At 50.2% G+C, this 26699-nt stretch overlaps 1 protein-coding gene across 1 annotated transcript; it reads left to right on the forward strand.

Moving 5' to 3' along the window:
- Window positions 1-9431: 9431 nt before the first annotated feature.
- TGIF1 (TGFB induced factor homeobox 1) lies at window positions 9432-18369 on the forward strand (the record flags this gene model as incomplete). The annotated part of the gene is made up of 3 exons (XM_080714850.1): window positions 9432-9447; window positions 16040-16266; window positions 17800-18369. Exons 2-3 carry the CDS (start codon window positions 16084-16086, stop codon window positions 18367-18369), a joined length of 753 nt encoding a protein of 250 aa, XP_080570976.1. The 5' UTR covers window positions 9432-9447; window positions 16040-16083.
- Window positions 18370-26699: the final 8330 nt, after the last annotated feature.

A 26699-nucleotide genomic window follows, 5' to 3' on the forward strand; every position in this document is an offset into this window, starting at 1 on the left:
GTGCTGGGATTAAAGGCGCACACCAAAACACCCTGGAAATTAGGTTTTTTTGTTTTGTTTTGTTTTGTTTTGTTTTTTAGGTACTGGAGATTGAACTAAACATCTCACACAAACTAATCAACACTCTACCACTGAGCTACACAGACAGCCCTTTGTAACATTTTTAAAAGAGAAAAAAAGCCAGGCATGGTAGCGCACACTTGTAATCCCGCCACTAGGGGGGCTGAAACCAGAGGGTCGCTGTTTGCAGACAGCTTCAGCTACTTAGTGAGGCCCTCTGCAACTTATTGAGATCCTGTTTCAAATAAAAAATAAAAAATAGAATATAAAATAGGGCAGGGGGTGTAACTCAGAGGTTAAATGCCCCTGGGTTCCATCCCTAGACCCGCAAAAGAGAGAGAGAAATTGAACAGAAGAAAAGTAACCAATACAATAGAAACTTTGTCTAAAGTTATGAACAGGCAAGAAGAATAAGTAAAATTTTCATTGCAGAGTAAACAGAGCGGGGAAAGACTTGGTTGGCTCGGGGTTTCAGAGCACCAATCCACGGTCGGCTGGCTCCACTGCTTCCGGCTTCAAGTGAGGCCGAATGTACTGGCGGAAGGGCGTGGCAGAGGAGGGCAGCCAGGAAGGACTGAGATAACTGTCCACCAGCAAGGTGTTACAGGCTCAGGTTCCCACTAGGTTCCCAGAGTCCATTCAATGATTAACTGTCAGAGGATTAACTCATCAATGAGGTCAGAGTCCCTGTGACCTACTTACTGTTCAGAAGTCCCACCTCTGACCAGGCTGCTCGGGGACCAAGCCTTTGACACACTGGCCTCTGGGGAACATCTCAGCTGCCAAAGAATAATAATAAATGAAGCCCAAGTGATGGCACACACCTGTAATCCCAGGACTCGAGAGGCTGAGATAAGAAGGTCCCAGGTTCAAGACCAGCCTCAGAAATTTAGTGAGACCCTGTTTCACATAAAAAATAAAAATAGGATTGGAGTGTAGCCCAGAGGTAGAATGCTCCTGGGTTCAGTCCCCAGTATATACACAAAAATGGGGTCACCTTATCAAACAAATGTGAACCTTAAAAAATAACCTAATTTTTAGGTGCCACTAGGTGTCTGTAATCCTAGGGTGGTATTTGTAATCCCAGTATTTGGGAGGCTAAGACAGGAGAATTACAGGTTCATGCAACTTGGCAAGGCCCTCAGCAACTTAATGAAACTGTGTGTGTGTGTGTGTGTGTATGTGTGTGTGTGTGTATGTGTGTGTGTGTGTGTGTGTGTGTGTGTGTGTGTTACTGGGGATTGAATCCAGGGCCATTCTACCTCTGAGCTACACCTCTGGCCCTATTTCTTTTTTTTTCCAATACTATTGATGGAATCCAGGGGTATTCTACCTCAGAGCTCCACCCCCAGCTCTATTTTTATTCTTAATTTTGAAATAAGGTCTCACTAAGTTGTGGAGGGCCTCACTAAGTAGCTGAGGCTGGCCACGAACTGTGATTCCTCCGTCTCAACCTCCCAAATACTAGGATTACAAGTGTGAGCCACCATGCCTGGCTTCTTCCGGCCTTATTTTAATTTTTGAAACAGAGTCTCACTAGGTTGATGAGTCTCACTACTTGCTGAGGCTGTCCTTGAACCTGCATCCTCCCGTGTCATCCTCTCAAGTAATGGGATTACAATCATGCGCCATCATGCCCGGCTCGATTTCCAAATAAAACCGTAAAATAGGACAGCCTCAGCTACTTCAGGAGGCCCTCCGCAACTTAGTGAGACCCTGTTTCAGAATAAAGAATAAAAAATAGGGCAGGGGGCATAGCTCGGAGGTCGAATGCCCCTGGATTCCATCCCCAGACCCGAAAAAAAAAAAAAAATATGGGAGCTCAGAGATGGAATGCTCCTGGGTTCAAACCCTAGTTCCTCCCCAAACACAATGGCAATATCTGCCAATTATTTGTGTGTGTGTGTGTGTGTGTGTGTGTGTGTGTGTGTGTGTGTGGTACTGGGGGGGAACCCAGAGGCTTTCTACCTCCAGGCTATACTCCCAGACCCATTTTATATTTTATTTGGAAACAGGGTCTCACTAAGTTGCCGAGAGCCTCACTAAGTAGCTGAGGCTGGCTTCGAACCTGTGCGATCCTCCTGAAGCGTGCGCCACCACGCCCGGCTTATCTGCCAGATTTTTAAGTGGACACACCTTAGCCACAGCTGTTCCATGTTCTGGAGACCCCTACAAATGAGTTTCCACAGCTGGGCAGGGTGTCGCACGCTGTAATCCCAGTCCTTGGGAGGCTGAGACAGGAAGGTCGCAGGTTCAAGGACAGCCTCGGCAAATCGCGACACTGTCATCAACCTAGTGAGACCCTGTTTCAAAATAAAACTAAAATACGGCTGGGGGTGTACTTCAGAGGTTGAAGGCCCCTGAGTTCAATTCCTGTACTACCATCGGGGGGAAAAAATGTCCAGGCCCTGAAACAACGTCCGCGCGGGCTGACGTTGTGCAGGCAGGTGGTGTGGCCTAGTTGGAAGCTTTCTACCGCGGGTCCTGCTCATCATAAATAATCGCACCTCCAGACAAACTGAAAACACACGCTCATCTCTAAGAAAATTGCTAAATAAGTAAAAAAGCAAATTTCAGAATGTGATTTATGTTCAGCTCATTGGCCTACAGAGGTCATCCGGGCAGGATGAATTATTTAGCTCCCCTGAGCCTCAACTCTCTGGGCCCAAGCTGGAGATTATAATGTGCAGAGCTGGGTGGGGCCCTTGTGACTGTCTCACTGTCTCAGGCCCCAGATTTGGTCCCAAGTATTGCAAAACACGTAGTCATAGTATTAATTACTTCTGAGAATTTTTCATAAGTAAATAAAGTAAAATAAAAAGAGTATTTGCGCATTGTCTGACATGCTATATACAATAAATCAAAGCCGGGCGTGGTGGCGCACGCTTGCAATCCCAGCATTTGGGAGACTGAGACAGGAGGATCGCGGTTCGCGAACAGCCTCAGCTACTTAGTGAGGCCCTCTGCAACTCAGTGAGACCCAGCTTCAAAATGAAGAATAAAAAGTAGGGCTGAGGGTGTCACTCGGAGGTAGAATGCTACTGGGTTCCATCCCCAGTACCACACACACACACACACACACACACACACACACACACACACAAATAGGGCTGGGGTTCAAGCCCCACTACCACCAAAAACCAAACCAATTTTTTGTCTGTGTGTGTAGTACTGGGGATTGAATCCAAGGGCATTTTACCTCCAAACTACACCCCCAGCCCTATTTTATTTTTTGTTTTGAAGCCAGGTCTCCCGAGGTCGCTGACGATCTCTCTAAATTGGTGGTCTTGAACCTTTGACTCCTAGGAGGTCTCACCTCCCAGTACTGGAATTATAGGCGTGCACCACCACGCCCACCCAGCTGTGCCCTTCTTAATGATACCTATAGCCTGGCTATTTTTTGTCTACTAAGCATTTATTGGATACCTATAATGTGCTAGGCTCTGTGCTGAGTACATAAGGATTAAATGATGGCCAGGAGCGGGTGGGGGTGACACAGGCCCATAATCCCAGTAGGGGAGGCTGAGACAGGAGGATCACAGGCTCAGGGCCAGCTTTAGCCGTTTGGTATAGTGAGACGCTAAGCGACTCAGACCCTGCTTCAAAATGAAAAATATAAGGCTGGGGGGGGGGGTGGAGCTCAGAGATAGACTGTCCCTTGGTTCAATCCTCAGTATTAAAAAAAAAAAAAAAAAAAAAAAAAAAAAAAAAAAAAGATGAAGCAGGAAGCTAGGATTTACAACCATAATCCCGGTTGGCAGGCTAGACCAGGAGGTTTACAGATTTGAGGCCAGCCTCAGCAACGCAGCATAGTGCGATCTTCAGCAATTTAGTAAGACCCTGTTTCAAAAATAAAAAATAAAAATTGCCCGGGGGGTATAGCTTGGGTGTAGAACGTTCCTGCGTTCAGTCCCCAGTACCAATAAAAAAATAATAAGAAGAGGCTAGACTGAGGCTATAGCTCTGTGGTGGAATGCCTGCTTACTAATGAGGCTTTGGGTTTGAGCCTCAGCACCACAAATAAAAAAGGGGGCGGTGGGGGGGGTGGATAAGTGAGGTTGTGCCTGTCTGCAATCCCAGTACTTCGGAGGCTGAGACAGGAGGATCACAGATTCAAGGCCAGCCTTAGCAATTTAGTGAGCCGTTCAGCAATTTATGGAGACCCTGTTTCAAAATAAAAAACAAGCCAGGCGTGTTGGTACACGTTTGTGATTCCAGTACTTGGGAAACGGAGACAGAAGCATTACAGGTTCAAAGCCGGCCTCAGCAACTTAGTGATGCACTCAGCAAGTTATTGAGATCCTGTTTCCATAAATAAGTAAATAAATAAATGTAGGTTTGTAGGTATAACCCAGAGGTAGAACACCCCTGGGTCTCATCCCGAGTAATACACAAACACACACAAAAATAATAACAGATAAATAAAAAGGGTATGTATGCGTGCAATCCCAATACTTGAGAGGCTGAGACAGGTGGATTGCAGATTGGAGACCAGTCCCAGCAATTTAGTGAGGCCCTCAGCAACGTAGACTGTTTCAAAATTCAAAAAAATAAAATAGGGCTGGAGATGCATCTTAGAATGTTTCAATTCAGTCCCTAGTACCACCGAGTTGGGGGGGGGGGATGCAGATTGAAAAAAGCCTCCTGTAAAACCGGAGGTAGAGCCAGGCGTGGTGGTGCACACTTGTAATTTCAGCATTCCGTTGGATGGGGTTTGCCGGCAGCCTCGGCTTCTTAGCAAGGCTCTTTGCAACTCAGTAAGACCCTGTTTCAAAATTAAAAAGACTAAATAAAATAGGGCTGAGGGTGTAGCTCAGAGACAGAATGCCCCTGGGTTCCATCCCTAGCTCAGAGACAGAATGCCCCTGGGTTCCATCCCTAGTACCAAAAAACAAACAAACAAACAAACAACAACAACAAAAAACACCAAAAAACCGGAGCTAGATTTCAGAGCAGCCCCTGTGATATTCAGGAGATCCTGGTTTAACTGGTGTCCTTGATGTAGTCTAAGTCAGCCTCTGCCTCAGTCATCCATCTGACCTCCCTGAATGACAGGATATCCTAGAGATCCCTTGATTTAGAGCCAGATAATTTTGTTCAGACTTGTTTTTAACCCTTTTAGCTACATTATATTTGAATGTACTATATATCTTGACCTCCAGAAAAATAACGTACATGGCTGGTTTAAGTGAGAATATTAAATAAGTGTTTCATAAACTGAAAAGCACAATACAGATACAAATGTTTAAAATAAAGGAGGTAAACTGGGCTGGGTGGGGTTTCAGTGTTAAGCCAGTACTTGGAAGGCTGAGACAGGAGGATTGCAGGTTCTCTGCCAGCCTCAGCAACCTTGTGAGGCCCTCTGCAATTTAGTGAGACCCTGTTTCAAAATAAAATAGGATTGGAGGTATAGTTTAGAGGTAGAATGCGTCCAGGTTCAGCCCCCAGTACAACAAAAATAAAAAAAATTTAAAAAGCTAGCAGGGCATGGTGGTGCACGCTTGCAATCCCAGCATTTGGGAGGCTAAGACCAGAGGATCGAAGTTCGAGGACAGCCGCAGCTATTTAGTGAGGCCCTTTGCAACTCAGTGAGCCCCTGTTTCAATATAAAAAGAATAAAAAAAAAAATAGGGCTGAATGTGTAGTGCAGAGGTAGAATGCTACTGGGTTCCAATTCCAGTGATACAAAAAAAAATTAAAAAGGACATAAATGTTTTTTTCTTTTTTTAACTGTCCCCAGGATTCCAAAACCCACATGGCTAAGGAGAAGTGGCCACTATAAAGGAGAAAGAAGGGCTGGGGGAGAGAAAGTGTAGAATAGGGGTAAATGTTCAAAAATAAAAGTAGTAGCACTAGGTACTTTATTCATGCCGGGCCAGGAGCACAATTATCCTCCGATGGGATAGATAGCAGCTGGGAAGATGGCCACAGCCCTGCCCCAGGCCCTAGAGAAGACAATGGTCAGCTTCTTTGCAAGCAGCCCCGCCCTGCCCCTCTGACCTGAGATGGGACAGGGTGATTACAGTCCCCTCCTGCAGATTTTGGAGCCCAGCAGTCTGCATATTTTATAAAAATATCTATCTTCCAGATACTATAAACAAGAGACGGTGAGAGTCATCATTTCTCCTAGGTAGGACTCGGATCCTGATGGGAACCCTGCTTCGGCAGTTGTTGAATAGCTGAATGAAATCAATACATTCTCCAACCCTTGGATGGACCTGCTGTAAAAGTAATGACAAGCCCGGCAAGACGGTGCACACCTGTAATCCCAGGCTGAGACAGGAGGATCGCAGGTTCGAGGACAGCCTCAGCAATTTATCAAGACCCTATTTCAAAATAAAAAAGGATTCGGGTAGCTTGGAGGTAGAGTATCCCTGGGTTCAATTCCAATAATAATAATAATAATAATAACAACAACAACAATAATAGTAATAACAACACCACCAACAACAATTGTCCCTTTTACTTGCTTTTTCAATTTCTATTTCAGTTTTTGCCTTGGAAGGTTTTGCAGTCTACTTTATAACAACTGTTTCTTTGCTTGGCCTTGAGGTCGCTTCAAAAGATAAGACGCCAAGTGGAACTGCGCGCGCCCAGAGAGAGAAAATAATGGTGGAAAACGTTATCAGCTGCCTCCCGAGAGCACTGGGCCAACGTCTGGGTTTTAGGCAGCCAATTTCCCAATTCAATTAACGTTCCTACGGATTCAGCAAACAATACGTAGCAAACGTGAGCCCCTATTATTATTATTTTTTAAGTCTTGGACAAACTATTAAGGAGGGGCAGGATCCTTTCACTGCAAGGTCCTGACAACATTTTATGGGGCGGACGGAGCCAGAACCGAAACTCGTTTTTCCACCTTGAGTAAAGCAAATAAACAACTATCCGAAGTAATTGCTGCCTTTCCGGGCTCACTCTTTCGGTCGTTTTCCTTTTCTGAGCTGAGAAGACCCAAGGCCCTTTCTTCCCAGAAAGCGCTCGGAATCCCAAGCTCCAGCGGAGCTCTTAGGGGTGACACTGGGGGGTGGCGGTGAAGGGCGGGGGGGGGGGGCTGTAAGGCTCGAGCCGCTGCCCCGAACTGCGCCTGCGCTTCATTCTGGATTATCCCTACAACTTTAATAAAGTACTGCTTCGATATGATTTGCTGGGTGGCGCCAAAGGTGCGCACCGGGCCAGCCCTCGAGCCGAGGTGAGTTAGCGCCGCCACTTTTCTTCTCCTAACTTGAAAGCGGCTTTCAACCCCCTCCTCCTCCCCGCCCCCTGCCCCGGAAAGTTTGTTTTCCAGCTGCACACTCTCGGTTTCCACCTCGGCTGCCGGAGAATCGCATCCATTAGCCAAGTTCTCCGAGACCAAAGAAAAGCTACCTCTGTGCGCCTACGTGAGCCGCCGTGGCCAGTGTGGGGGGGGGGCAGAGGAAACGTGTGGGTCCCGGGCCGCCCCAAGGGAGGGGCCGCGCCGGGGGGGGGGCTCCTCCGGGGACCCCGGCCCCGGACGCGTCCGAGTTGGCAAACAAAGCGTCTCCGCAGGAACCGCCGCGCGGCGGCCCCTCCCCCCGCGCCCCCCGCCCGGCTCCCGGTCCCCCCCCCGGGGGCGAGCCGCCAATCCCAGCACCAGCAGCCCTTCAAACGAAGGAACTGGGCGGCCCCAACGGGCGCCCGCCCCGCCCCTGCCGGCCACATCTGTCCAGCTCCCGGGCCGCTGACATGTGTCCTGGCTTCTGGGCCTGGCGGCCGGCAAGCCCAGGCAAAATAAATAAATAGGCATTTAAAAAGGAGGCTGCGTCCTTTGCATAGTGACGCTTTTCCCTGGTTGATTCATTTTAAGTCTGTAATTGGTGGAAAAAGAAAAAATAAAGCACCCACCCCAGCTTTCTGCGCCCTGGCCATTAGCCGCTCTCGGGCGGGGCTGTCTTTGGGGAAACCGGAGCCTGGCTTTAATTTCCAGCCTTATCCTAAGAGGCCGGCTCCGAAGTCGGTGCGTCATCCTCGGTGCCTCCCTCGGCTTAACCTCCCCCCGGAGCCTCCTCCTGCCAGTTCTCCTGCCAGGCTACAAAACGGAAAAAACAGAAAAAACAGAACAGAAACGGCCCGCGCGGGCGTCGCTGTGCTGCGTGCCAGCCGTGTCTTCCTTTCCTCTTTCAGCGACGGGGAGAGTCGGCCTGTGACACATGGCCGCTCATTTGCTTTGCTTCCGAAGAGCGGGGTCGGCCAAAACCGGACGGGGGGCTCGGAGTCCTGGGATCGCCCCCGACGCATCTAGTCTTCTGGGGGGGTCATCCAGGAGCCCCCGTGGAGTCGTCCCACCTGCCCAGACAAACCCCGGGACCCCGTGTTTACTGGAAGGCTACTTTCAGTTTGAAAGACCGAAGGGGAGGAGGGGTCCCCTGGCGGGGTTGACGTCCTAAAAGTGGCCGCCGTGCGCCGGGCGGACGCGCGATGGCGGCCGGGGGTCGGGGTCGGGGCCGGGACCCTGGCCCGCGCCCGCGTCCCCAGGCCGAGACGTTTGAAAAGCTGTGAGCGTGACAAGTGTCTAAGCGCAGCGTGTTAGGTTTCGAAACCGCCTCGCCAGCCAATCCGGAACTCGCAGCCTTAGCGGGGGGGGGGCGCTGGCGGGGACGTCGGCCTCGCCCCCACCTCCACGGTCGAGAAGGAGCAGCGCCCCGAGACGGAGGGTGCCCCAGGCGGGAGGGCGCCCCCATGCGGGAGGGCGCCCCGAGACGGAGGGCGGCCCCAGGCGGGAGGGCGCCCCGAGTCGGAGGGCGCCCCGAGACGGGAGGGTGCGCCGAGACGGAGGGTGCCCCAGGCGGGAGGGTGCCCCGAGTCGGAGGACGGCCCCAGGCGGAGGGCGCCCCGAGACGGAGGGCGCCCCGAGATGGAGGGCGCCCCGAGACGGGATGGTGCGCCGAAACGGAGGGTGCGCCGAGACGGAGGGTGCCCCCATGCGGGAGGCCGCCCCGAGACGGAGGGCGCCCCGAGACGGAGGGTGCGCCGAGACGGAGGACGCCCCCAGACGGAGGGCGCCCCGAGTCGGAGGGCGCCCCGAGACGGGAGGGTGCGCCGAGACGGAGGGTGCCCCCAGGCGGGAGGGTGCCCCGAGACGGAGGGCGCCCCGAGACGGAGGGTGCGCCGAGTCGGAGGGTGCCCCGAGTCGGAGGGCGCCCCCAGACGGAGGGTGCCCCGAGACGGAGGGTGCCCCGAGACGGGAGGGCGCCCCGAGTCGGAGGACGCCCCCAGACGGAGGGTGCCCCGAGACGGAGGGTGCCCCCAGGCGGAGGGCGCCCCGAGTCGGAGGGCGCCCCGAGTCGGAGGGCGCCCCCAGACGGAGGACGCCCCCAGACGGAGGGTGCGGCGCGCCCGCGGTCCCCGCAGCTGCGCATTCTGGAAGAAGTTGGCTCGCGTCGGGAATACTTTCCTCCCGCGCCCCGCCCCCGGGGTGGACGCCGGAGTCAGGGGCAGCTGTCAAAAACAAGAGGGCCGGCCTCTCCTCCGCCCGGTGGAGGAGGGAGGGGCGGCGAGGGTGTCTCTTTCCTTTTTCTCTTTCTTTTTTCCCCCATCTGTTGCCATTTCCTCACCCAGCGCCGGCCGGGGCGGGGGGCCCGCGGAGACCCCGGCCCGCGCGGGCGTCGGGGCGGGCCGATCGCGGTTCGGGGGCCGGCGCGCGGCGGGTCCGCCCGGCGGAGGTGCGGGGCGGGGCGGGGCGGGGCGGGGCGGGGCGGCGGAGGCAGGACCTCCCGCACCTCGCGCCCGGCCTCACTCTGACAGCGCCGGGGTGCGCGGAGCGGGGCCGGGAACAAAGGGGCGCGGGGCGGCGCGGAGTTGCTGCGGAGCGGGGGGGCAGAGGACGGCCGGCGCCCCGGGCCCCCGCTCCGGCCAGGATGAAGAGCCGCAGAGGTAAGCCGGCCGCGTGGTGGGGACGGCGTCCGGCCGGGCAGCTCCGGACGCGCACGCGGGCCCGGGGAGGCGCGCCCCCCCACGCGGCTGGCACGCTGTCAGCGGCGCCCCGGCCTGGCCGTGCGCCCCCAAGTTTCATTGTCTCGCCGACACCCACTCTGGACCACGTGGCCGCGGCTCCGTCCGCGGGCGGGGTGGGGGTCCACCCCCCCCGCCTTTGTCTGAAAGTTCGGCTCCGGGCCCCCCCGCCCCGCGCGCATCTCCGGGGCTGGGGTGTTCTCCACCATCCGAGGAATGTGACCCGGACCCCCCTCGCCGCCCTCGGGCTTCTCCGGCTTTGGAGAGCTAGACCTCGGGACATTCCCAGCCCCCAAAGTTTTCCCACGATGGGGGGCCGGCGGCCGGTGGGGGCCTGGACGGCACGCCGTCGAGACGTGGCCGAGGGGGCCGGCAGTCTGGGTGCCAGTGCGGACAGCCAGGCTGACATTGTTTCCACCGCGCGTTCTGGAGGCTTCACAGCCCAAACTTGCCGTCAGTCTGGTTTAAAAGGCAGAACACGCCCGGAAGGGGGGCGCGAGAAAAAACCCATCGCCGCCCCGAGAGGTCAGAGACCCGAGTCCCTCTTGCGGTGGGCTTGGCCCCGGCTGGGGGTCCCGAGCGCCCCGCGGCCGGCCCTCGTGGGGACTTACGCGGATGGCTCAAAACCCCAGCCGAGCGCCGGGCCGCGCATGCCCGCCGCCGCCCGCCGCCGCCCGCCGCGGGGAACTGGATTCTTTGGGAGCCGCGCGGCCGCCGCGTTTCCAGCCCGCCCGGGTTCCGGGGGGGCCCGCCGAGCCCCCCGGGCCGCCCTCCCCCAGCGCTCATCCGGCGCGAGCGAAATGAAACGCGGAGACCCGGGGCGGGGGCGCCCCTCGGCGGGGCTGACAGGTCTAGACTCGCCTGGCGGCGCTCGGGCCTGGGGGGGCTCGCCGGCACGGGGGGGCGCCCTGGTTTTGAGGGGTGCGTCCAGAGCGCAGAACGCACACCTAGGACCCCCGCGCTGGCCGGGCCTCGGCGGGGGCCGCGCCGATCATCCTCCCCCTAAAGTCACCCTCGAGGCCCCCTCCTCTTCCTGGACCCCCCCCCCCCAGTCCTCGGGCCTCTCCAGCATCCTCAGCCGGGCCGCCCCGGGGCGAGTGGGAATATCCTTGGCCCCCCGCCCTGGGCGCTTGGGGGTCCTGCCTCTCCGCGCCCACTCTTGGGAACAAGTTAGGGACATGTTGGACGGCCACCTTGGCGAAGGCTGGGGGGGGGGGCTGCTGGGGTTTCTAAACCTTCTTAGGTTCGTCCGGCAAACCCCCTAGGATCGGGGCCAGCCCCCGAGGATGCCCCCCGAGGGGCCCGTTTGGGGTTCCAGCCCCCAGGCCCTCCCGTGCTGACTCGGGACAGTTTGCAGGCGGGTTTCAGTTGGGGCCAGAACAAAAGCGCCTGCCCTCCCCCCGCCCCTCCCTCTCCCCGCGGCCTCCCCGGCCCGACTACCTGGCGGGGGGGCTTCCCTGGGCTCCAGGAGGACTCCCCAAGTCGGCTCCTGCCCATTGTCTGTCTGCAGAAGAGTCTTTAAGTTTCCTTAAAACAAAGGCACTTTGAGCCGGATCCCAGAGCCGGGGTTTTGGGTAAGACCGGCGTGAGATGACAACGTGCCCCCGAGAAAGCTAAAGGGGTTTAAGCCGAGCAGAAAGGGGGCTCGGCCTGCCCTTTTTGCCCCCTTTTCCTGCTCGTGGATTCCTGCCGCGGGGCTGCTTTTTGTCTGGGACAGCCAAGCTCACGTTGGATTTAGTGAGCATTCCTGTGGCTTCCCCAGAGGGGGAGCTGCTCTCATCAGAAAACTTGTTAGGTTACGTTTACTTTTTCCTAATTAAACTTTCTCTTTCCTCTTCTTGTTTCTAGATCGCTCGCTCTAGTCTCTTCTATGTTGTTAAAAAAAAAAAAATCCAGCTAAAACCCAGCTCACAACTACTTTCTGCCCCCCCCCACCTCCTCCTCCCCCGGGTTTCTTTCTGAGCTATTCAGAAAAAGAAAGTCCAGGCGCAAGATTGCTTCTTACGGCCGTGGGATCCGCAGGCCATCTTGTGGCTTTCTAAAGAGCATTTCCTTGTCTGTGAAGAGAGTAAAAGGCTTTTGATTCCGGGCGCCTCCCCTCCCCGACACCCCCACCGCATTTTTAAAAGTGTAAGCAAGGCAAGGGCTTGGAAACAAGTCGTAACCGGGAAAGTTTTCAAAAGCGCCGTTAGAGTAGGAAATGAGTAACGAGGAAAGTCTGTCTGTTTTTCCAAGCTGAGCCACCATCGGGAGGGAGCGATTTTTTTTTTTCTTTTTAAATGAAAATCGCCTTGACAGCAGTAAACGTGGTTTCGCGGCCCTGGAGTATCAGCTGGCCGGCCGAGGGGTGATGTCTTCGCCTCCGGCCCTCCAGCTCCCGTGCACACGTCGGGAATATTTGCGGGGAGGCCCGGCAGCGCTCCCACCCCCACGCGAGCTGAGGGCCCAGTCGAGTCTTGACTCCGTTTTGTGTTGCTTAACTAACTGAAACCTGCTTTTGTGCGTCGCCCAAGTGTTCAGAACGTTCGAGCTACTTCTCAAACTAAGCAAAGCAGATCAAAGGGCAATCCCGGGGGGGTTTGTTAGCTGGCTGCAAACTCTGTTATTACCAATTTACAGTTGGGGGTTCACTGTTCCGTGAGCGAAGTTTTTACACTTTTTCTGGGTTCAAAAGGGGCGGAGGAGGGGAATGAAAAAGCCTTGAAGAATGTCTGGTTTTTTTAAGACGTTGGGGAGTTTAAATAAATTGCTTTATTCAAATTTGCTTTAGTTATTCAATTAACGTGACACGTGTTTAGGAGTGAGATTTGCCTAGTTATCAAAGCAAACGTGAAACAAGGGCTCATTTATAAGCCCTTAAGGGTCTAAACCCTTAAGGTCTTCTGAACACGACTTGCAGTATGAGTTCTGGAAGTTTCTCAATTTCTCAGCACTGAAAAACAGTTTCAGTTTTAAATATGCCCTTTCTTTAAACTTTTCTTCTTCTTTTTTTTTTTTTTTTTTTTTTTTTTAGAAACAAGCTTAATTAAATCTTCAAGGAAAGAAAACTTCAAATACATGGCAGTTGAAACTTGGGGATCCTTGCGTGTGTTATTTCTGGCTGTTTGTCAAACCTGGAGCTATAGTGAATTTGCAAAATCCTCTTTTGTTAGAACTTGCTTTACTTTGTCTTTGGAAGGTTTTGCCTTTCCTGGAGGCGGGCCTCTGCACCTCTGCCCCCTACAGTCCAAAACTAAAAATATGTCCCCGAGTCAAGTCAGTCACCAGGGAGTTTTTTAAGTTTCTTAAAAATACATTGAACTGCTTGCAGCTATGAAAAGTGTTCTGTTTTGATTTCCTACCATGGTAAACTGACGCCATTAAAACGATCGTCTTTTCAGCCTAAATTACACACTACAGAGAAAAAGATGTACAAAGCTCAACGCGCATGCCTTTTTCAGTGAATTTCTTTACTATAGAAATACTGGCGTTTTTAAGCAGGGTTAAAGTTTGTGATTTATTTACATTTTAAAGATCTGAGTTGTCCTCCAGAAACAAGAATGTGTTTCTTTCGCCATGCGGTTAACTGTTGTTGTTTGGAAGGAGGAGTTTGTTATTTGAATGTTTTAAATTAATGTTGTTTAAATGTCTATACAGGGCCCGTAGGTCTGAATTTTTATTGAACTCGGTGTATCTGATTTAAATATTCTCTGCCTTGTGAATTCTTAAGATTTCTGGTAGGATTAAAGTACTTAAACCACCTTCGCCCCCCCCCCCCCTTGGGGGTTGCATATTCAGTTCTCTTTGTCATGTAAGAATTTCGCTCTGAACGGCTTATTTATATGTAGTATTCTGGATTATTTAAAACTGGCAGCTAAAGTATGTGAGGAGTTTTAAGTTAGTTTGGAGGAGGAGGTTACTGGGGGTGGAACCCAGGAGCATGCTACCTTTTGAGCTAAACCCCCTTTCCCCCTTTCTATATTTAATTATTTGTTTCTTTCTTTATTTCTTTTGGGGTACTGGGGGTGGAACCCAGAGGCATTCTACCTCTGAGCTACACCCCCAGCCTAAGTAGCTGAGGCTGTCCACAAACCAAGATCCTCCTGCGTCAGCCTCCCTAGCACTGGGATTACCAGCGTGCACCACCATGCTAAACAGGATCTTAGTACATTGCCGGGGGTCTCCCTAAATTGCCGGGGGTCTTCCTAAGTTGCCGAGGGTCTCCCTAAGTTGCTGAGGATGCCCTCGAACCTTTGATCCTGCTGTCTCAGCCTCTCAAAGTACCGTGATGACAAACTTGTGTGCCGCGCCCAGCAATACTAGGCATCTTGTGACTTCTTGTAGTAGAGAAATAGTTTTGTGTGATAAAACTGAAAACAGTAGTGACTATATTTAATAAAATGACTGGGACTGCTCATTAAAAGTAGGTGTTTAAATCCCTGCCCCCCCCAATCCAATTTTTTAATTCTTTATTTTGAAGCAGGGTCTCACTAAGGTGTGGAGGGCCTCACCAAGTAGCTGAGGCTGACCGCGAAGCTGAGATCCTCCTGTCTCAGCCTCCCAAGTACTGGAATTAAAAGCATGTGCCACTATTCCTGAAGGTATTTAATTTTAAATAAACTTAAGCTGGGCCTAGTGGTGCACTCTTGTAATCCCAGCGTTGGGGAGGCTGAGACAGGAGGATCACGGTTCATGGCCAGCCTCAGCTACTTAGTGAGGCCCTCTGCCACTCAGTGAGACCCTGCTTCAAAATAAAGAATACACGCTTGTAATCCGGGCACTTGGGAGGCAGAGACTGGAGGATCGTACATGTTCAAAGCCAGTCTTGCTGGCTTAAGAGACCCTGTTTCCAAATAAAAATATAAAAATAGGTTTGGGAGTATAGCCCAGAGGTAGAAGGGTTTCCAGGAACCCCAGTACCACCAAAAAAAATACAAAAATACAAAAATAAAGAATACAAAATGGGGAGGGTGTGACTTGGTGGTTGAATGCCCTCAGGTTCCATCTCCAGACCCACAAAAAAGTGAAAAATAAAATAAATAATAAATAAACATAATGGCAATGGGTAGAAAATGATGATAGAAGGAGCAAAATTTGTTAGCTTGTTAGCACGTATTTTATTGCTAATCGTGTTTTTTTTCCCTCAGATCAGTGGGGGCAATATAGTAATTATCTCATTTATTTCAAACTTTTAATGGAAAGAGAAAGAAAAACAAAATGTACATTAGACCCAGGCGTGGAGTCACACGCCACCTGTAATCTCAGTCCTTCGGAGGCTGAGACAGGAGGTTGCAGGTTCGAGGCCAGTCTCAGCAATTTAGTGAGGCCCTCAGCAATGTGGTGTGAGACTCTGTTCCCACGGAAAAAGGGCTGGGGGTGCAGCTCAGAGGTAGAATGCCCCTGGTATTCCATCCCTAGTACCAAAAGGAAAAAAAATAAAAGTTTACATTAGCATATTCACCAGATTGTTATTCCTAGTTAGCAATGACCTTAAGAAGGTCATTAGAGGCCCAGCCCCCATCCTGCTTCAGATGTGGCAGGTGAAGACTTTGTCTCCTGGGATGGAGCACAGGAGACTTTCTTTTTTTGTTTGTTTGTTTTGGGGTTCCTGGCAGCCCTTCTACCTCCGGGCTACACTCCCACCAGACCTATTTTTATATTTTTATTTGGAAACAGGGTCTCCTAAGCCAGTGTGCGGAGCTGGCTTCGAACCTGCGCGATCCTCCTGTCTCCGCCTCCCAAACGCCGGGATTACAAGCATGCGCCACCACGCCCGGCGCACAGGAGACTTTCTGAGCATCCTTCAGGGGCGGGAGAAGGCGGGCATCTTGCCATTTGGTTGGGAATCTACCTTGAGCTGCTGCTTGACTGCGGAACACTTGACTCTCTCCTGGAAATTCAGGAGAGAAAACACAGGTCCTTTGTTCCAACTTGGGAGTTGGGACGCGCAGGGCCCTTCGTGTCTTGTCCTCCCGGAGGGGGATGCGGTGGGGGTGCGCAGCGAGTGACCCTGGCCTCTGCCCTCTCCTAGGTGTGGTTTCTGCATCCGCCAGCGAGACGGAGGATGAGGACAGCATGGACATACCCCTGGACCTGTCCTCTTCGGCCGGTTCAGGCAAGAGGAGGAGAAGGGGCAACCTCCCCAAAGAATCCGTCCAGATTCTGCGGGATTGGCTCTATGAGCACCGGTACAACGCTTACCCCTCAGAGCAAGAAAAGGCATTGCTGTCTCAGCAGACACACCTGTCCACACTACAGGTAAGGAAAGACGAGGAGGTTTGCACGCTCACGTGTGTGCTGCCAAAGTTGGGACCCAGGGCCTGGTACATGCGTGGCAGGCGCTCTACCACAAAGCTATGGGCCCACCCCAGGCGTGTATTTTTCTTTTCTCTCTTTTCTCTAGTACTTGGGGTTGAACTCTGGCTACACCCTAGCCCTTTTTCTTTTGTTTTGAAATAGGATCTCGTTGTTGGGCGGTGCACGCTTGTAATCCCAGTACTTGGGAGGCTGAGACACGAGAATCACGGGTTCAGGGGCAGCTTCAGTAAACAGTGAGACTCATCAATCGAGTGAGACCCCGTTTCAAAATTAAAATAAGAAATAGAGCTGGGGGTGTAACTTAGGTGTGATGTTCCTGGGTTCAATCCCCAATACCACAGAAAAGAAAAGAAAAGGAACAGGGTCTCGCTAGGTTGCTGGGAGTCTCATAAAGTTGCTGAGGCTGGCCCCAAACCTGCAATCCTCCTGTCTCGGCCGCCTGAGTCCTGAGGTTACAGGTGTGCATTTTTATTTTCAGTCATTTTACAACATTCCTGTGTGTCAAGTCATTAAACTCCTCCCCACTCAAAAAAGAAGAAATTCCTTTTTATTGTAAACGTTTCAGTGCTAAAAGCTAATAACTGGCTATTTAGAGAACACAGAAGCACTTGACAGGCATCTGTCAGATGGCATTTCCTTTAATGCCCGAAAGAGCCTTCAAACATAAAAAGGAGGTTAAACCTTACTCTATTGCCCAGGAAACTGGTTTGATATTTAAACAAGGACAGACTTGAGTGAGGTCACCCATGTTATGTCTGTTGACACAGTCATTTGAACTGGGAAAAATCAGTTACTAGGAGGCGTGGCGCTTTTCAGACAGGAAAGGTTTTCCTGTAGTTGATTAACTTGAACGCTGGGGCAGTAGGTAATAAGTTAAAAGGGGGAGAGCCGAAAGGTGAGCCTTCCTGAAATCATTCTGAGATGTTGCAGAATTCATACCTTTTAAGGTTGATGAGGCCCCAAAGCAAATTTGTATTGAAGGAATTGAGAGGCTGAGACAGGAGGACCACACATTTGAGGCCGGCCCTCAGCAACTTAGCGAGACTTTGTTTCAAAATAATAAAATAGGAGCCGGGCGTGGTGGTGCGCGCATGGAATCCCAGCATTCTGGAGGCGGAGACTGGGGGATCACGGTTCGCAGACAGCCTCAGCTTCTTAGCGAGGCCCTTGGCAACTCAGTGAGACCCTGTTTCACAAATAAAAAGACTAATGGGGGATGGCTGGGAGTGCAGCTCAGAGGTTGAATGCCCCTGGGCTCCATCTCCAGTACCACACACACGAAACAAAAAGGGTAGCTCTTTCTTTCTTTCTTGGCTGGGTTCAAATACCTTGAAATGACTTGTGCGTCTAGAGAGGCCCTTTTTTCTGCCTTTTTTGATATGAAGGGAGAGGTCAGTTAGGTGCCCCGTCGGAGGCTGTTTGCCGAGTGTGTGGGGCAAGCGTTCAAACATGCCAATACCCATGTGCTTTCAGGTCTGCAACTGGTTTATCAACGCCCGCCGCAGGCTCCTCCCTGACATGTTAAGAAAGGATGGCAAAGATCCCAATCAGTTCACGATTTCCCGCCGTGGGGCCAAGGTTTCCGAAGCTAGTCCCATGGAGACCCCGGCGGGTATCAAAAGCTTCGTGCCAGCCGCGGAGGAGAGCCCGTTTCATACGGCGGGACCAACCCCGGCCCTGGGGAGGCCGCCGTCGCCCAAGCCTCCGTCCCCAGCGTCCATCCTGGCTCGACCGTCGGTCATCTGCCACACCACAGTGACTGCGCTGAAGGACGCGCCCCTCTCTCTCTGCCAGTCTGTCGGTGTGGGACACGCCACAGACACGCAGCAGATGGCGGCCGGCAGCTTCACAGACACCTCCCTCCTGTACCCGGAGGACACGTGTAAATCCGGACCCAGTACAAACCCCCAGAGCGGTCTCTTCAACACTCCTCCTCCGACTCCTCCGGACCTCAACCAGGATTTCAGCGGGTTTCAGCTTCTAGTAGACGTTGCACTCAGACGGGCTGCGGAGATGGAGCTTCAGGCGAAACTCGCGGCCTAGCCCCTCCTCTTCCAGCAAAACAGTTCTCAGAAATGTTGTCCCGATCGCCGGGGGCGACGGCAAGAGATGAATCGCATTATTTTATATATTTTTTTTATTAATATTTGCACATGGGATCGTTAAAAGTGAAGCTTCCTGTTACTGAGATGTCTGTCAATGGAATACAGTCATTCCAAGAACTATACTCGGCTACTGTAGAAACAAAGGATTTTCTTTTTTAAAATGTTTCTTGGTAGGTTATTCATAATGTGAGATGGTTCCCAGCATCATGTGATTTGTTTTCCTTTCCCCCTTTTTGTCGGTGTTTTTTTCAGACTGTGCAATACTTTGAGAATAGAGCATCTTTGCATCTCCCTGCGAACAGGATGCCCACATACTGTCTATAATTAAGAAATGTTTTCAATTTTTTTCAAACAAGTATGAATCTAGTTGATTGATACCTTTTTTCATGACGTAATAAAGTATTTTCTTTAAAAAAAAATAAGTCGTTGTTACAGAGTTTTGTTGAAGGAGACGATGAGGGGACTGTAGCACCCCCCAGGGCAGGCAGGAAGCTGGGTCGGGGTGCAGTGTGAGTCGGGCTGTCACTACAGCTTTGAGGAGCTGTGGACGCCAAGCCAGTGTGTATAAACAGGATGTGCGGTATTTACTCTTGATAGGAAGCCCTAGAGCTGAATGGCAAATAGGAATGAATCGTTTCATCAGCCTCGGTGATCTCTCCTGCATTATTTTGAACAGGGTCCTGTGAGAGTCTTGAGGCAGCTGGTAAAGGCGAAAGTTTTCAGAACCCACAGTCTCTTCATATTACTAGTCTACTACATGACCCCTTAAAATACCCTTTGTCCCGCCGGCCATGGGATCACACATCTGTAATCCTAGTACTTGGGAGGCTGAGACAGGAGGATCTCAGATTCCAGGCCAGTCTCTAATTTTTTATGTTTTTGTATTCTACCTCCGAACCAAAATCCTAGCGAGATATACTTATCTCTAATTTTTATGTTTTTGCATTTTTGGTATTGGGAATTGAACCCGGGGGCATTCTACTTCCGAGCCAAAATCCTTGCGAGATAGGCTGATGACTCACAACTTGCTGAAGCCAACCTCAAAACCTGGATCCTCCTGTCTCAGCCTCCCAAGTACTGAGATTACAGGTATGCGCCATGAAGCCCAGCTCAATCTCGGTAATTTGGCGAGTACCTCTGCAATTTTAGTAAGACATTGGGAGGCTGAGACACAGGATCGTGGTTCACGGACAGCCCCAGCTACTTAGCGAGGCCCTTGCAACTCAGTGAGACCCTGTTTCAAAAGAAAGAAAAAAAAAATAGGGCTGGGGGTGTACCTCAGAGGAGGTAGAATGCCCCTGGGTTCCATCCCCAGGACTGGAAATAAAATAATATAAATAAATAAAAAATAGAGCTGCTCTGAGCCGGGCGTGGTGGTGCACGCTTGTAATCCCCGCGCTTGGGAGGCTGAGACAGGAGGATCACGCAGGTTCGAAGCCAGCCTCAGCTACTAGTGAGGCTCTCAGAAACTTAGACCCTGTTTCCAAATAAAATATAAAAAAGGTCTGGGAGTATAGCCCGGAGGTAGAAAGCCTCTGGATTCCACCCCCAGTACCACCAAAAAAAAAAAAAAAAAAAAATAGAACTGCTCGGAGTTAGAATGCCCCCTGGGTTCCATCTCCAGTACCGCAGAAAAGAGAGAAGAAAGAAAGAAAGAGAAAGAAAGAAAGAAAGAAAGAAAGAAAATGGAGTGAGGGAAAGGTAGGTGCTGTTGGAAGGTGAATCAGGACAGGCCCTACCTACTGTGGGTTACAGAAATAGATAAAACAGAAATGCTAACACATAAAAGAAAAATAAACAATATAATACGAGTGAAATAAGCAGGTGATTAAGAATCGTGGCTTCAGTGGCAGGATCCAAGCCTACCCGTCTGGCTTTAGTCCAGATAGGGTGACCAGCAGTTCCTGAAAGCCTTGCCATGTCAGAATGCTACATCATCACAGCAAAAGGTAAGTCAGTCTTAAAGCAGAGCCAGCCGTGGTGCCCATGCCTGCAACTCCAGTACTTGGGGGGCTGAGATGGGAGGCCAGCCTCAGCAACTTAGAGAAAGCCTGTTTCAAAAAAAAAAAAAAAAAAAATAGGGCTGAGAGTGTAGATCCGAGGTAGAATGCCCCTGGGTTGAAGTCCCAGCAACACACACACACACACACACACATACACACAAGTCTGGGGATAGCCAAGCATGGTGCTTACCTGCAATCCCAGCACTTTAGAAGCTTACATAGTAGACTCACAAGTTTGCAGCCAACCTCAAAGTAAACCTCCAGCCCTATTTATGTTTTTATTTTATGGTTTTGTGTGTGTGTGTGTGTGTGTGTGTGTGTACTGGGGTTTGAGCTTTGAGGCCTTCTACTTCTGAGCTGCACTACCAGCCCTATTTTACTTTTTACTTTGAAACGGATGCTGGGTGTGGTGGCACATACTTGTAATTCCAAAACTTGGGAGGCTGAGATAGAAGGATCACGGGTCTGAGAACAGCCTCAGCCTCAAGAGAAACTCTTAGTAACCTAGCGAGATCCTGTTTTAAAATGAAAAAGGGCTGGGGGTGTAGCTTACAGGTAGCTTGCAGTGTTCGATCCGCACTACCACACACACATATAGAAGGTCTCACTGTTACTGAAGGCCGTGCTAAATTGCTGAGGCCGTCAGTGGACCTGGATCCTCCTGTCTCAGCCTCCCCAAATACTAGGATTACAGGCATGTGTCAGCGCGCCCCATTGTGTATTGTCTTCTATATTTGCCAAATATTTACCATCTCCAGTGCCCTTTACTCCTTCTAATAGATCCAAGTGGCATCTGGTGTCATTTTCTGAAAACTGAAGGGTTTCCTTAAGAATTAGAGCACAAGCTGGGCGCACGCTTGTAATCTCAGCATTTGAGAGGCTGAGGCAGGAGGATCGCGGTTCAGGGCCAGCTTCAGCTACTACTTAGGCCCTTTGCAACTCAGTGAGACCCTGTTTCAAAATAAAGAATCAGTTTCGGTGTATTCATTCGAGTCGCCCCTCCATGCCACTCTGGCATGGGGCTGTATTTCTATTTTCTGTATTTCTTTTTAATAAACTTCTTTAAATCTTAAAAAGAGAGAGAGAGAGAGAGAGAGAGAATCAAAAATGGGTGCTGGGGCCATAGCTTGGAGGTAGAAAGACCCTGGATTTCATACCCAGTAACTGTAGCACAGTCCTGCAGGTGACAAATCTTAGGGTTTTTTTTTAATTAAAAATAACATTTCACTTTTGCTTTGGGGAATCTCACCTGTAGAGAAGTCTAGGGTGAGTCTTTCTTCCCTTCTGTCTTTCTTGTGGAGAAGTCTAAAGTGATTATTTCTTTGTTTCTTTCCTCTTTGTCTCTCCTTTTTCTTCCTTTCTTTTTCTTACTGTGGGTAGAACCCAGGGGCTTTCTAGAGCGAAGCTACAGCCTCAGCCATTTTTATTTTTTGTTTTGAAATGGTCTTGCTAGGTGCATAGAAGGATGCCGGACTCCAACCTGGGATCCTTCTGACTCAGCCTCACAAGTTTTAGAATTACAAGCATGCACCACCAAGCCCGGCTAAATATTTATTAAATATTGTGTTCGTAGCTTATGATTGTCACTTAGAGGGTAACTGGGGAATTAGTCTAAAAAGTAAGAAAGACTAATATTAGTACAAACTAGAATTTTACTATAGCTACTTTGAAACTACATCAGTGGTTCTTAAACTTTAAACTTACCTGTACACTGGAATCCCTAGGAACATTAAAAAATCTCAGTGGCCTGGGATTGGGAATTTTTAAAAGATCTCTTGGCGATTTTAAGACATAGACCAATTTGAGAACCACTACCCTAAATAATTCTTTAAAATAGCCATTGTTGAGCCTAGCGTGGTGGTGCACGCTTGTAATCCCAGCATTTGGGAGGCTGAGACTGGAAGATTGTGGTTCGCGGTCAGCCTTGGTGACTTAGTGAGGCCCACTGAAACTTAATGACATCCTGTTTCAATATAAATAATAAAAAATAGAGCCGGGGGTGTAGCTTGTTGGTAGAATGCCCCTGGGTTTTATCCCTGTACTGGGTGGGGAGGTGGGGGGAATAGCCCGCTGGGCGTGGTGGCGCAGGATTGTATGTCCAGCATTTGGGAGGCTCAGCTAGGAGGCTCATGGTTCAAGGACAGCCTCAGCTACTACTTAGTGAGGCCCTCTGCAGCTCAATGAGACCCTGTTTCAAAATAAAGAATAAAAATAGGGCTGGGGGTGTAGCTCGGAGGTAAAATGCTCCTGGGTTTCAGCCCCATGACCGCAAAAAAAAAAAAAAAAAAAAAAAAAAAAAATAGCCATTGTTTCTCTTCTTAAGGAGAACATTGAAAGTTGAGCCTTCTCTTTCCAGACCCAAAAGATTTGGACACTAGACAATTTTGTAAAAGATACATGAATTGCTGTAAAATTATACTGTCACCCAGTTCAGGTTTTAAGTTAGTGTTTAACAAAAATGTGGTGTTTGGCACAGGGCTCTTATAATAATATGCGCAGGGTTCGTACTTTGTGTCCTCACCCCAAAACTATCAGCCCTGAAAGGTAAACTGCGGGAAGGTAAACACTCATTTGAATCCAACCTCAAATTAAATTTTTTTTTTTTTTTTTTGCGGGTCTGGGGATGGAACCCAGGGGCATTCGACCTCTGAGCTACACCCCCTGCCCTATTTTTTTATTCTTTATTTTGAAACCGGGTCTCACTGAGTTGCAAAGGGCCTCACTAAGTAGCTGAGGCTGTCGGCGAACCGCGATCCTCCGGTCTCAGCCTCCCAAGTGCTGGGATTACAAGTGTGCGACACCACCCCTGGCTTCAAATTAAATCTTATCTCTGAAAAGTGTGCGCTGAGTAAAAAATGATGTTTAGAGATCGGCGTTTTCCATCTCATTAAGATAATGTGTCATCTAGAACTCTGACAATCGTGACCTCTGAATAAAGACAGATGACCTTCGGGCTGGCTTAGGATGCAGAGCTGAAGAGAGAAAGCGTTCAGCCGCGCTCTGTGGCTGAGCGGAGGGCCAGCCCTAACTTGTGGCTGGATGGTCGCCGTGCACAGCTGACAAAACGGAAGCGTGATTAAATTGAATAAGAACTTGAACAGGCTCCAGGAGCAGCCGCGCACGCCTGGGATCCCTGGACTGGGGAGGCCAAGACGGAAGGATCACAGGTTCAAGGCCAGTCTCAGCAACCAGAGGGAGATTCTGATTCAAAATAAAAAGTAATGCCGGGCATGGTGGCTCACGCTTGTAATCCCAGCATTCTGGAGGCTGAGACAGGAGGATCGCGGTTCGCGGACAGCCTCAGCTACTTAGTGAGGCCTCTGCAACTCAGTGAGACCCGGTTTCAAAATAAAGAATAAAAAATAGGGCAGGGGGTGTAGCTCGGAGGTCGAATGCCCCTGGGTTCCATCCCCAGACCTGAAAAAAAAAAAGAATAAAAAAATAGGGCAGGGGGTGTAGCTCGGAGGTCGAATGCCCCTGGGTTCCATCCCCAGACCTGCAAAAAAAAAAAAATAATAAATAAATAAAATAAATAAAAAAAATAAAAATAAAAAATAAAAAAATAGGGCTGGGGGTGTAGCTCGGAGGTCGAATGCCCCTGGGTTCCATCCCCGGACCCGCAATAAATAAATAAATAAATAAATAAAAAGTAACCAAGCTGAGACTGCAGCTCAGAGGTAGAGTGCCAGAAAAGAAGAAAAGTGTACAGCCAAATGACAAGGAAAACATTTTTTGTTTATGTTTTTTTTGTGTGTGTGTGGTACTAGAGATGGAACCCAGGAGCATTCTACCTCCGAGCTATACCTCCAGCCCCTATTTTTTATTCTTTAATTTGAAACTGGGTCTCACTGAGTTGCAGAGGGCCTCACTAAGTAGTTGAGGCTGTCTGCAAACCGTGATCCTCTGGTCTCCGCCTCCTGAATGCTGGGATTACGAGCGTGCGCCTCCATGCCCGCCGGGTGAAGGAAAGGTTTTTGAATGAAATGCTTTGGCTGGGTGTGGCGGGCACTTTCGTGATGTCAGTAATTGGGAAGCTGTCTCGCTGACTTATCGAGACTATGTTTTGTGTTTTTTTTTTTTTTTTTTTTTTTGCGGGTCTGAGGATGGAACCTAGGGGCATTGGACCTCCGAGCTACAGCCCCTGCCCTATTTTTTATTCTTTATTTTGAAACTGGGTCTCACTGAGTTGCAGAGGGCCTCACTGAGTAGCTGAGGCTGTCCGCGAACCCAGGGACATTCGACCTCCGAGCTACACCCTTAGTCCTATTTTTTATTCTTTATTTTGAAACAGGGTCTCACTGAGTTGCAAAGAGCCCCCACTAAGTAGTAGCTGAGGCTGTCCTTCAACCGTGATCCTCCTGTCTCAGCCTTTCTTTCTTATTTAGGAACAGGGTCTCACTGGAGCGCAGAGGCTGGCCGTGATCCTGCGATCCTCTTGTCCTAGCCTCCCAAGTACTGGGATTACAAGTGTGTGCCCCTCGCCCGGCTAGGAAGGAAAGCTTTTATAGACACTAGTGGGATGTGCAACCGTGAAGTGTTTTGTGGATGACTTACGGCGATTCATATCCTTTCTGACATTTGCTCAGATTCAGAGAGTGTAGTGCTACTCGTGTAACTAATAGCATATAGTAAAGGAAATTGAAACTATGGAGTGATTTCAGAAGATAAATTGTGACCCTCTCAAGTGGTGTCACCTTGTTCTTTCGTTTGCTTTTTGTTTGGGGTGGTACTGGGGACAGAACCCAGGGCCATTCTACCTCTCAGCTACACTCCCAGTCCTGTTTTTATTCTTTATTTTGAAACAGGGTCTCACTGAGTTGCAAAGGGCCTCACTTAGTAGCCGAGGCTGTCTGCGAACCGCGATCCTCTGGTCTCAGCCTCCCGAATGCTGGGATGACGAGCGTGCGCCTCTGCGCCCGACTTAGCCCTATATTTTATTCTTCATTTAGAAACAAGATCTCACTGAATTGCAAAGGGCCTCACTAAGTAGGAGCTGAGGCTGTCTTTGAACTGTGATCCTCCGGTCTCAGTCATAATCCAAAATGCTGGGATTATAAACAGGAGCCACCACACCCAGCTTTTATTATCTATCTGTCTGTCTGTCTATCTATCTATCTATCTATCTATCTATCTATCTATCTATCTATCTATCCTGGTACTGGGGATGGAACCCAGGGAGGCATTCTACCTCTGAGCTACACCCCCCCAGCTCTATTTTTTATTCTTTATTTTGAAACAAGATCTCGCTGATTTGCAAAGGGTAGCTGAAGCTGTCTGCAAACTGTGATCCTCCTGTCTCAGCCTCCTGAATGCTGGGATTACAAATGTGAGCCACCACGCCTGGCAGCTTTTTTTTTTTTTTTTTTTTTTTTTTTTTTTTGGTGGTACTGGGGTTCCTGGAAGCCCTTCTTCCTCCGGGCTACACTCCCAGACCTATTTTATATTTTTTGAAACAGGGTCTCTTACGCCAGCACGGCTGGCTTCGAACCTGAGCGATCCTCCTGTCTCCGCCTCCCAAGCGCGGGGATTACAAGCGTGCGCCACCACGCCCGGCTAGTGGCAGCTTTTAATATTTATTTGGAAACAGGATTTCACTAAGTTGCAGAGGGCCCCACTAAGTAGCTGAGGCTGGCCAGGAACCTGAGATCCTCCTGTCTCAGCCTCCTAAGTACTGGGATTACAAACTGGGATTACAAGCGTGCACTACCACACCTGGCTTCAATTGTATTTTTTATTTTTAAATAGGGTCTTGCTAAATTGCTGAAGACCTCAGTGAGCTGCTGAGGCCGGCCTCAGACCTCAGTCCTCCTATCTCAGCTTCCCTCCCACTGTACTGGGATTACAGGTGTGTACTACCATGCCTTGCTTCTCTATAGAAATCTACGTAATAGATTGAAATACAGAAAAAGACAGTTATTAAAATTTTATAATGCCTCTCTAAAAAAACGATCCTGTAATTTTTTTGTAATGTTGGGGATCAGTCCTAGGGCCTCACATCTGTTCGCACCATCCTTCCTGCTCCCTTCTGACCTGCTACCTGGTCTGACCATTAATACTTGGTTGCTTTGAAGTTCTGTTTTGATTTACTCAAATGATTTTGTGAAAAGCCACATGCATAGCAGTCCCTCGCTATCTATTGGGAGTTGTGTGTGTGTGTGTGTGTGTGTGTGTGTGTGTGTGTGTGGTACTGGGGTTCCTGGAAACCCTTCTACCTCCAGGCTACACTCCCAGACACCAATTTTTAATATTTTTATTTGGAATCAGG

The sequence above is a fragment of the Muscardinus avellanarius genome (genome assembly GCF_963383645.1).
Source record: "Muscardinus avellanarius genome assembly, chromosome: 17".
NCBI classification, from domain to species: Eukaryota; Metazoa; Chordata; class Mammalia; order Rodentia; family Gliridae; genus Muscardinus; species Muscardinus avellanarius.